The following is a 12,431-nucleotide window of genomic DNA, read 5'->3' on the forward strand; positions in this document are numbered from 1 at the left end:
ATAAAATAGGAACAGAAAGAAATATTATTGGGATAGGAAGAGCTAGATAGAAAGTTATCTACAATGAGTGAGCCCATATTTGCTACACAATGACAACACATATATGTGTATGTATAAATATGCTTGTAGAGGAGTACCAAGATGCCAATATGGATTTTTGGGACAGAGATGGGAGGGAAGGAGAGGGGAGAGGAGGAGAGAGGAATTTAAGCAAAAAAAAAAAAAAGAAAAAGAAAAAGAAAAGGAGTAAAAAAGGATTCATTGCAAAACCACGTATGATATTACATTAATGCATGTGAATAAAATTATACATATTTTGTGTATAATTTTTAAAAGACTGCACACAGTATTTAAAGTACTATGAAAAGACTCCTTTCATTTTTAACTCCACAATCAACACTTGCTTTCCCAGTAACCAGTTTCAGGGTAATATACGTTGTTGTAAATGTTAACTTTAGTTACACCCAAAAGGAAATGTGGATCAGAGCGTTGGTTGCAGGTCAAAATTGAGACATGTCTATCCATATCCCCATGCTCATTACCATCAGGAGCCAAACTCCTGGTTTGCCAAGCTCCAAATTCTGTTTCCGAGAGCATTACATCAGAGCTGTTCAAATGCAGGGCTTTGAGGAAACAATCGTTTGGTTTCCCTTGGTGCCATCTGCAACTATCATCTTAACCATGGCTCTAAAGGAGTTTGGGAGGTCAGATCCTAGATGCTCTCATTTAGTTCCTAGAGCCTCCCCTCCAGGGAGATGTCAATTTAGGGGCAGAGCTGGAAGGGTGATCAAGGGGGCGGTATCCGCCTTTCTCCAAAGCTCTTTGCACCACATCATAGCACTCTTCTGAGAAGCAGAATCAAAGACAGCTGCACATAATCACTCCTTCCCACTAAAGTATTCCATACACAGTCTTAAAAATTTTGGACTGTATTCTTTCAATGATTCCAGTTTCCCTGATGTAATTCACCATCTCCCTGAATTTATCTAAATCTTTTCAAAATCTTTATATTTCTTATCTGGCCACACTTTTTGGAGATACTGAATCTATAAATATACTGTACAATGTGAATTAATATTTTTATTATTTACTTACAATTTATCACCTGCAACCTTAAAGAAATGCCTCCTCACTACAGTTGAGGTCCCCAACTTCCAATTGGGTTCTGTTCCAGGATTCCCCTGGAATTCTGAATGCACTTCCTCTAAGCTATCATAAATTGTGTTCCGGTGCCCAAGCTAGCCTAAGAACATGCAGCCAAGGAAAACAGATGGAAAATTCTACTGAAATACTAGTAATCAAGAGCAAACCAAATGGAATTTTTTATTTGGAATGTGAGAAAAGCAAGCTTCATTACAAGAAGAAGAGGAAGTAGAGGCAGATTTTTAACATAAATTCTGAAGTGAATTTCTGCTCACTCATAGAGACCCAGAATCTTTATATAGTCCACTCTCACTAACTTGGCAGCTGAATTCCCAGAAAAAAGTAAGATTTCACTGGTTGTCCACCTTCCCCAAATGTACAAAGTGTTCAGATGAGCGAGACTCTCACTAATGACTCACAGGACGATTCCACTCATTTACATTTGTTCTCCCAGAAAGCCATCCTTCACCCAGACCCCTCATGCTGTCTATGGAAGCCTGTTTCCTGCACCTGAGAAAACAGCACCCCTTGGAGGGTGATTCCATTTTTAATTGCTTTTGCCATGGAAGATTTTCAGAGGCTTTGAAACATCAAAGTTGCGTTTTTCTGCCTTTCTACCACACCAATCTCTATCATCTCAAAGAGGATGTGATCAGGCAGGTCCAAGGTTAGAGACTGCTCTTTGCTTCACGGAGGCTTGATTCACGTGCCTGTGTGGGGGGGGTGGTCTCACTCCTCTTGGGACCTGGGTCCCAGCAGAAGCCTCTTGACAAATGGGAGTTAAGTGGATTTTCAAACTGTGTCCTGTAGAGCCATGGGACATCCCAAGGAGCCTCAGCGGCTCACTAATACTTGGGGAGTGGATGAGGATATGTGGGTGGGCTCTGGGGACCCTATCTCTTCAGCTTCACAGAAAACAGCCTGATTTCCATCAGTTTTATATGTGTCCTGGGTTCATTCTCTCTCTCTAAAACTCTTGGTTACTAATAAATTTTGAAATCCATCTAAATTATCATAATAGCTGTCATTTCTATTTTGACCACACAGTAAAAAAGTAGCAATTTAAAGGAATAAAAATAAAGCTTCCTCTTATTACATACCAACTCTACTGTGTAATAGGCTTCCCCATGGGTCCTTATTGATTCTCACAACTCAACAAAGGAGCTACTACCCTCCTGTGCAGATGATGCACCTGTGGCTCCACCAAGGCTACTTGCCCAAGATCTTACAGGGTGAGCAAAGTCTCTGAGTCTTTCTTGCTCTGGACTCCATGGTCTTTATTATGGCCCACTGACTCCCCAGCCATAAAAAGACCACCAAGTCCCTTTAACTCCATTTAAAGCTCCAAAACATTGATACTTAATTCAACAATTAAGTCTAGATGTCTTGCATGCATTTCCTAACTATAAGATCTGCAGTGTCTGCTTCAGAAGTTACAGAGTGCAAGTAATTCATTCTTATTCTCTAGTTTTTTTTTTTCTTTTCTTAATCTTTTCCCCCTCATGAGTCCTTGCACAATGACTCAGCAAGTGGTCCTACTGATTTTAGTTAGCTTTTCCCCACTGATTTTCTTTTATTTTCTTCAAAGTCTGTACTGGTTAAGATTATGCTGGCTGTTAGAACCACCACCCCACCTAATGTATAACGGATCAATTAGGAAAGACGTTCGTTTCTTGTCCACATAAATTTAATCCACAGCAAATATTCCTGAGCCACGAATGACTTTGCTCCAAGTGGTAAAATAGACACAAGGTCCTTTCAGCCAGTGGCTTCAAGGTCATTGGGCTGCTCTGTCACATCAGCAGAGGGTAAGAGCATGAAGCATTAGGAACTTCCAGGCCTCAGAGTAGTGTCCACCCCTCCTGCCTGCATTCTATCTAGAATCCAGGCACAAGACCCCATCTCACCTCCAGGGATCCTGGCAACTGGGGTGCAGCCATGAGCCCAGGAGGAGAGGAGACGAGTAGGACAGTTGGGTGTGTGACAACAGTCCTCGCCTCAGAGTCCCATGAAGGGCACTTTTCAAATCTATACAAGTTTTCCACAATCACCTAGTATTTTGGGCCCAGGTTTTCTATTACCCTAAACTTTCAATAACTTGCTTTCTTAAGTGGTGTCCACCATATACATTTTTTTTGATTGTTTTGTTTCTAAGTTTTTCCCCTAGGACCTGAGCCCTGCCATAAGCTCCTTAGTTAGACTCTTCCTTCCCCATCTGAATATTTACCAAGCTGTGATTACCTTTGTAGAGTGCTTCACCCACAAAACCCCTTGTACCAGATCATGCTGATTTTTCATGGCCAAGTGCAGAAGGCTCCTGAAGAGAAAGGGCAGTCTGTGGTTACAATATCCCTTCAATGACCACCAAGGTTGAGAGGCAGTACAAAATGTAGTTGTAAGAGCTTGGGCACTGGAGAAAGACTGTGTGAGAAACCCAGCTCCACTACTTATCAGCTATGTAAACTTGGGAAAGTTACTTAACTTCTCAGTGCCTTAACTTCCTCATCTGTAAAATGGAAATAATAAAACGGCACCTACCTTGTGTGTTGTTGTAGAGATTAAACAGGTACTCACAATGATGTTTGGCATATAATAAATTCTAACATAAACCAGTTGTCATTTTTATTATTATAATTAGTTGATCTGACCAGCGGATACCATATTCCACTTTCACTGCTCTAAGTATGATCCTTCCATGATGTTCCCTAATCAAAGGGATCAGCCTATTCTAAGTAACTTAATCTCTCTGTGACTCAGTTTCCTCAAATTTAAAATAGGGATAATAATAGTATCTACCTCCTAGGATTGTTAGGTTGAAAAGTGCTTAGAACAGCGTCTGGCACATAGTAAGTAATATGCAAGTGCTTGTTAAACAAGTAAAGGGCTCTGAGGAGCCGGCACCCCAGCAAATTCCCTAGATTCCCGTTTTGTGGATTTCCAGCTTTTAAGAAGCAGGCAGGTTCTCACGGGAGCTCAACAATAGCTGGAGAGTTCCTCAGAGGCTAACAAGCTCAATCTTCCATCCAGGACAGAAAGCTCCTCATAACACATCCCAGACTCACTTCAGTGCCTCAGGGGTAAGGAATTTATACCCTTGAGAAGTCCCGCAATCCATTCTTCCACCATTTTGGATGTTAGAAATGTGTGTTCCTGGTAAATATTCTTCACTGCTGCCAAGACCCATCCTCATTTTTAAAACTCTACTTCTGCATCCATGCATGCATGCATTCTTTTGTTCACTCACTCCTTCAACAAACAGTGAGTCTCTACCATGTTTCACCAATGACCAAGACATCCAAGCCCAGATACTAAATGGATTAACTTATTTTGGATGGGAATAGGTGCTAGGAGTGACCAGAAGGAAGGTGATGACTTTAGATTCTTGAGATGGCAACTTTCAAACCAAGACCCGACCAATAAGCAAGGGCTGCCCGTTGAATACCAGGAGAAAGACTATTCGAGGCTGAGCACATGGCAGACACCAAGGCTCTGAGACGGACAGAAGACAGTGTGGCTGGAGGGTGTGGACAGATAGGAAAAGTAATCTAAGTCAGCTCTGGGAAGGAAGGCTCCTGTGGGGCTTAATTTGGATTTTCCTCTGGCTTGGGTGGAAAGTCATTGGAAGGTTGTGAGCAGAGAAATGAGTAGATGAGCTTATGTTTTTAAAAGATCACTCTTCCTCCACTGCAGTATGGAAAAAGAAATAGGGGGAGGGAGAGAAGACAGGAGTGGAAGATGGAAATCCAATTAGATGAAGGCTCTGGTAGCCCAGTCAAGGGATGATGTTTTCTTGGTTAAAGTTAGTAGCAGTGGCAAGGATGTAAGAAGTGGAAGGATTTGTGATTCTAAACTTTTTAATAAAAATGATTTATTAAATATATACCAAAATGTGGCCAGATTTTCATATTTTTGTAGTAATTCTTCATGGAATTCGCAAATAAAGGAGAAGAAAGCTCTTTCTACCCCATGACACTCTAGGGAGAACATTGTCTTTACATTATGAGATATTTTAGGTATTTTATTATGCCCCCAGAGATAATAACAGTATTTCTTCTAGCCAATAAGATTTTACCTTATTATCTTTTGTTGCCATTTTTCCTTTTCCTTCCTTAAAGGATCTGTAACCAGACCCCAAGTCTTCTCCATGGATTCTGCCCTTCTATCAATGATCAGAGATGTCACTCTTCAAAGCATTCACTTCTCACCAAACCTGCCAAATCCCCTTACCCCGCCTTTGTTAGGTAAATCTATATACAGGCCTAAACTTTGAGTCCAGAGTCCAGCTACAGTTATTTGCAATGGTAACAACTGCAAATGTCAAAGCTCAAGACATTTTCACTAAGGACTCCAAATAAGGCTGCTCAGCTTAGGGAAGAGTGGAATTGCACGTGATGTGGGGGCAAAGACGATATACCGTCCCTACCCTCCCAGCCTCTGCACAGGCTGCTCCCTTGTTTGAGACACCCTTTCCTTCCTCTTCACCTAAGTAATTTTTATTTTTTCTTCAAGATGCAGCTTAGGGGCCACCTCCTCCAAAGCACCTCTCTGCCCCAACCTGGCTGGATCAGGTGATCCACCTCTGGAATCTCATAGAAATCCACCATTACCCTAATCACAGCATTAGGGCATCTTACCTCTTTCCTTTCACTTTGTCTCTCCTGTTGGACCCCAGGAGACATGGCTTATTTATCGTTTTATCCCGGCAGAGTCCAATATGCTTGCTGAATTAATACATAACACATCTCATACATTGCTGGTAGGAATGTAGCCTGGAAAACTGTTCAGCAATATCTGCTAAAGCGGTGGTGCTCAACTCGTGGTGATTTTGTCCCCCAGGGGACATTTGGCAATGTCTGGAACACTTCTGGTTATCACAACCGGGGGAAAGAGGTGCTACTGGCATCTAGCGGTTAGAGGCCAGAGATGATGCTAAACATCCTACAATGCATATTACAGGGCAGGCTCTCATAAGAAAGAGTGATCAGCCTAAAATGTCAATAGTGCCAAGACTGAAAAACCCTGTTCAAAAGCTAAACATACACCTAACCTATGACTCAGTAATCCTGCTCCCACATAGATAAGCCAAAGAGAAATGATGTATATCTCCATCAAAAAACACAAAACAAGAGAGTTTGTAGTGGCTTTATTCATAAAAGCCCTCAAATCAGAAACAATCCAAAAGTCTATCAATACATGGTAATAAAATAATAAACACTGCTACATGCAATAATATGGATGAATCTCACAGACATAACAATGAACTAAAGATGACCAGACCAAAATAATAGGTAAAATCACTGGACAGTGATGGAAGTCAGAATAGTGGTGATCTCCAGGGACAGGGACGCACTCAGCAGGAGGAGTCAGGAGGGAAGTTTCTGGGGCAATGGAAATGTTCTTTACCTTGATCTGCATAGTTGTTCTATGGGAGCGCCTGTGTAAAAATTCATTGTGCTTTACACTTATGATTTTTGCACTATATGTACATTATGCCTCAATTTTTAAAAATAATATACTCTTGTAAGAAACACTCTTCCAAAAGGAATCATGCATTGGTTTGCTGCCTTATAAGCAAGATTTTTTTTAAGGGACCCTATGGTACACCGTTGGTAGGAGTGTAAGTAGGTACTTCTGGAAGGCAATTTCACAACAGACATCAAAAGCCCTAAAAATGTGCAAAATCCTTACTCAGTTCTGTTTTGATAATTTTATTCTAAGGAAGAAAATTAGGGATGCGCATACATACTTAGCTCCAAGAATATTATCATAGCATTGACTTAACAGAAAAAAGTGGAGGGACTAAACTCAATACCCACCCAAAGGGGACTGTACAATATTAAGGACTCGTTGAAAAGATTTTTTTTTAATTTAAAGGAAAATCTTCACAATGTATTAATTAAAATAAAAGAAGATCACCCAATAACACATAATCTATGATATATGAAGATATGCCCAATATGTTTATTGTGATTTTCTCTGGGTGATGGGATATTATGGAAATTTTTTTAATTTTTTAATTTTTCTTCTTTTTGTTTATTTTCTAAAATGAACATATGTTACTTGTTAGTAAGAAAATGCCATAGAGTCGATGTTCTTAAAATAAAAGTGAGTTTTAAACTCTAGAATTGGGCACTAAACCTCACACAAGACCAGTGGTTGCCCGCCTCCTGCTTAATGGCTTTTGAGCTCTCACTACCATGGCTGAGCCAGAGCAGGGATTAGATACAGAGCTAAAATCCTAGATTCTTCTGTAACCAGATTGTGGGGCTGGTTACACAAATCTATGTAGGTATTAAAACTCGATGAACTGTACATAAAAAAGTGAAAAGCAATTCCATGTATAAATATGAAAATAAATATTTTTGAGAAAGAAAAAATTCAAATAAAATTAAAAAGGCACACTACCTTTCATGAATTATCTAGCCTGTCTAGGAGATAAATGATGATCACTTAAGCAGCTAATCTCATTACCCCCACCACCACCCACCCACCCAGCCTCTGACTAAAGAGACACATCTGTCTTTCTCTGTAAAGTGAAGATAACTTCTAACTCACAGAGTAATTGTGAAGGTTAAATGTTATAGTGTATGAAAAATCAAGTTACAGATGAGAATTGTTGATTATTATCATCACTGAGAGCTCTAGTCTCATCTGCCACAAGAACAGACTCTTGGGAAAATAGCAAGCCATCTCCCAGGAAGCTCCCTTCTCTGAATTCTGCATGGCTAAGGCACATAATTTTGAGGTTGATTACTATATAGCATTGCAGAAGATTTATCTTGTATCTCACCAAGATTTTAAGTTCCTCCTGGAGCCACAGAATCTAGTATAGAGCTGAAGGCAGGCGTAGCTGCTTATTACTCCATGCAACAGAGAGGGGCCCAGGTATCTTAGCTCACAAATCCCTTTATGGCAGAAGGTCTCAGATGAATTCTGGTCTTAAGATTTTTTTTTCCCTTCTTGCTTGTTACTCTAAAAGACTTTAAACCAAAAAATCAACAATAAACTCTAAAGATACAACAATGTTAATTTTCAAAGCCATATGTTCCTCTCCAGCTTCCCAAGGTCACACTTGCTCCTGAATGATTACAGAGAGTCGCTGACATGGTACATGAAAAACACTCTCCCATGAAGTCCACACCTCTAATAGAAAGAGAGAACAGCTCAGATCCCAGCCAACCACTACAAAGGACTGACAAAGGCAAACAGATGCCAGGCCTTGAGCAGCTGTGAATCTGCCTTTTCCTTTCCTCCTCAGAGAAAACGAATCATAAAACTGCTCAGAATAAGAAACCAAAAGGGCAGAAGCCCAAAAAAGCAGACGGGCCTGAATTTCATGCTGTTTCCAAAGAGTAAGCTTGCATGCTATGCTGGTTATTTGCACGGTGGGCAGGCAGCCACTGACAGCTTGGGGGGTGGGGGTGTATTTCAGGGGGCTTATACTGCATGTTGGTTAGAGAACCCTGGGCCCTGTGCTCCCCAGCAAGCATCTTCTTTCTCCAAGTGACGCTCCATCCACACAGGGGTCCAGAGCTAATCAGCCAGCTCTGTTAGCAGGAGAGACAGAAAGAGGTTGGTGGGGAGAGAAAGAGATTAGTGGGGGAGAGAACTCTCTCCACCCATTATTACTGGCTACCCTTCAGGGGACCCTGATCCAGGACACTAAATATATTGAAAATCAGAAGAAAGGAGCTGGGGAGACTGGTACAAGTAAAGCTTTAAGGAAAGGTTAGGATTCTCAATCCCAACTACAGAAATACCACTATTAGGTTGGTCCAAGGATGTAGCACTTCCTCCTCCCTCCCCCTCTTTCCTGGGCACCAAGTGTCTCCCTACTATGTGCAGTCCCCCAATCCCCATCCCAAGGTCATATGGCAGATCTGACTGCAGATCAAATGCACAATTGCCTACCTCTCTCGTGCACAGGGCCTCTCTGAGGTTTTCAGTGCAACAGAGGGCTCCAGAGGTGATAGCAATTTTAATTTCTTTCTGAATAAAAGAAGACCTCCTCAGTACAAACCAGTGCAAGCAATATACATTTACATACAATACACAGCTGCATTCATATAAGTATACATATAATTTTTAAAGTAGGAGGCAGGCAGGAAGCCTGTTTTATACATCTAGAATCCTTTGCTTTCCTCATCTGATGCTAACAACAACAACAATTTTAAATAGTTTTTTCATGAAGGCTGATTATAAATTGAAACGCCACCCTCTTGTTCTCCTCCCTTCTCTCCCTGCCCACACAGGGAGGTCTGTTAATAAACTGGGCTTACAAAGATGGAAGAGAGGTCCAGGCTGCTTTCCTTGCAAGCAGGGAACACACTCTTGTTAAAAGTTTTTTTAGTTACTGCACTTGGATAGACCTAGCACGCAGAACCTTGTAAGGTTTTAAACAGGCCTCTTCGCTACCAGAATAGCTGGCGTGCAGCTCACAGCTTCTTAATAAACACATCTATCTCTCTCCACCCTGCTAGACTCAAGGGTTTTCTCGCAGAAATGCTTCTGCAATGATTTTCAGCCCCCATAAATCATATTCCATTGTTTCAGGGAACTTGGAAGTCATGCCTAACAAACCATCTACCTCACCCCCCCCACCCCCAGCTTTCCCTCAGGAAGAGGGTGTTGCAAAGAGAAAAGGAACTTCTAAATTAGATTTGGATTTAAAAAGCACACTCCCACATTGAACAGGAAAACAAAATTCAGTATAAAAACCATCAAGTAACCATTAATTTCTTTGGTTAAAGTGCTTGACCGTGACTCTTAGGTCCAGGTGTGAACTTAGTGGGCTTCCAAAGGAAGTAAAATTTGAACCTAACATTGAATGACATATGAAACTCCTCTTCATGACTAAGTGCTGCAGTGACTAGATTAAATTGCTCTGCTACAGAATTTCTCCCATTTATAGGTTACTTAGAAACATAATATTGCCTTAAAATTTGTTTCAGTAGTTGGTTCACCCTTCTCACACTATCACACTCATGATTCTTATTCATAACTAAATTTACTCTAAGACGATTCCCCTCTTTTGCCCTGAGATATAAGGAGCCTTGCTGCACCCTCCCAGGCAGATTTGAAGCATGTGTTTCAAGTGCTTCAAGATCACAGACAAGCACAGCATCAAGTCAGCCAAACCAGGGCTCTGGGCTGATACAATTTATAAAGAACCAATATGGAAAACAGCTGTCCAGGGCAGGAAATCATTATGACATTCCGTAAAACGTAGGGCAGTATAAAAGTATTATCCAGGGTGATCTGAAATTTCGAAACATTCCCAAACCCTTAACTAGAGCCCGAATGTAAACATGCTTTTAAATGTACCCACCCCCAAAGCACTGCACAGCTAAACTGGATTCCACCAGCCCAGACGCACCTAAGGGCATGGACACTCCAGCCTGCCTGAGTTTTGTAGGCTCCCTGCTGAGAATCCAGCCAACCCTACCCATAGCCCAGTGCAGCCTACCAGGCTGCAGCACGCTCTCCAGATACAAGCCCAGGCATAAGCTAGGGGCCCCTCGGGCATATCCTCTCTTGTGCCTGTTCCTAACTGGCTGAACAATCATCAGGGAGATCCACAGGAAAACGGCATCATGCCCAGTGGTGGCCACTCATCAACACCAGTTGCACACACTTCCCCCATTTGAATAGAGTGTGTAGGAACACCGGCCACCGAAGAGGGTGGAGCAAAGTGCTAAAGCATTTGAGGAAGGGTGGAAAAGGGCTAGTCTTCTCCTCTCAGACAGGGCAGAGGTTGCTGAGTTTCTGCAGAATAAGTAGTGATATTTTAAGACCCAGCTCCCAGGAAAAGCATGCAGCAAAGAGGACCTCCAGCAGCCCCTGTGACCTTCTCCAGATAGGAGAGACTTCTCTATGACAATAGTGACAGGCTGAACACACCTGTAAGCACCTTCTGGAGGAAGAGGACACAACTTAATGCTACTAAACGGGCCCCTTTACCCTTCTCTTAGCTCTTAACGAGAAACCCTGAATCACACGGAAGGGAAAGTTTCTCAGGTTAACTGGAGAAAACTAAGCGGAGTAAAGACACCGTGGGTGGCCTCTGACAGTTGTCACTGGCCGATTCTCCAAATGCTATGCTACATACCCCCCACCCCCACCCCAGGCACCTGGGGAAGCCTTATTTTAGGACCAACAGTGTAGAAAGACTTCCCTCAAAGCCATACCAGGCTTTCCGATTCCCCTGAATTAGGAAAGCTCATCTTTAATCCATTGCTAAGGGGCGACCCCATAAGTGAGAATGGCTTCAGGTGCAAGACGCAGGGGCCGTCCCAGCAAGTGACAGAAGGTCCCTCCCACGTCCTTTTCATTGGCAAAGTGCTTTGCAGCAGCCCCCGCTTCACCCCCTTCTCCCTCCAAGGAATTCGGAACCCCCCACACGCAGTCGGAGTAATTCTTGCACTTTAAATCCACGCTCCCGCAACCATTTGTTTCTCGAAACGCACAGCTGCTATCGACAAGTCAACCAACTGAACATCTGGAATCCTCCCGGCCCCAGTAGATGTCCCGCTCCCGGCTGGGGTCCTCCCAGGCCGCCCCGACCTGGGCTTCCCCCCGGGGCCCCCTGCCTCTCGCGATCCCCAGGCGCGCCCACCCCTTACCGCAGGTCTCCTCGAAGCGCGGGGGAGGGGTGTCGCGCAGCGTCTGGCTCCAGTCCCCGCGGTCCTCGTCTTCCTCCAGCTCCTCCGCCGCTGGGCCCGGGACTGGGCGGCTCTGCAGCCGCTGTCCCCCGCCGGCCGCCGCCTCTCGGGCCCGGGGCTGCGGCGGAGCGGCGGCGGCGGCCGAGGACAGCGACGAGCTGGTCTGCTCATCGTCGTCGTCCGAGGAGGCGGCCGAGGAGGAGCGCGAGTCGGCAGAGGTGCTGTAGAAGGGGTTCCCGCTGCTGTCCTGGCCCGACTCGCCGAACACGTCGTCCGAGATCTGCAGGCTCTCGTAGCGCGAGCGGGCGGCCTCCAGCAGCGACAGCGCCTTCCTCCGCGGGCCCCCGCCGCCGCCGCCGCCCTCCGCCATCACCTTGGCCGCCCCCCACTCCCCCCTTCGCCCCCCAGCCCCCCACAGCACCTCCCACCCGCACACCCCGGCTCCGCGGCCGGCGCCCTGCACGGTCTCTCCCCACCAGTCCAGCCCGCAGCACAGCGCCCTCCCCTTCCCCACCCCCGGCCGGTCCGCCGTCTTGGCCCGCCTTTGGCCCAGCTCCCGGCAGGGAAAAAAAACCACCCCCCACTCCCCAAAGCTACAGGCGTCTGCAGGCTGCGGTCACGGGAGCC

General features: G+C 44.3%; 1 protein-coding gene across 1 annotated transcript in view; it reads right to left on the reverse strand.

Annotated features, from left to right (window-relative positions):
* PGBD5 (piggyBac transposable element derived 5) overlaps positions 1 to 12,174 on the reverse strand; it is a 98,644-nt gene extending 86,470 nt beyond the window's left edge. The window contains exon 1 of the mRNA XM_037820844.1: positions 11,766 to 12,174. Within this exon, the coding sequence (XP_037676772.1) occupies positions 11,766 to 12,174 (409 nt within the window). The remainder of the gene's footprint in view (positions 1 to 11,765) is intronic.
* Positions 12,175 to 12,431: the final 257 nt, after the last annotated feature.

The sequence above is a fragment of the Choloepus didactylus genome, chromosome 2 (genome assembly GCF_015220235.1).
Source record: "Choloepus didactylus isolate mChoDid1 chromosome 2, mChoDid1.pri, whole genome shotgun sequence".
Taxonomy (NCBI): domain Eukaryota; kingdom Metazoa; phylum Chordata; class Mammalia; order Pilosa; family Megalonychidae; genus Choloepus; species Choloepus didactylus.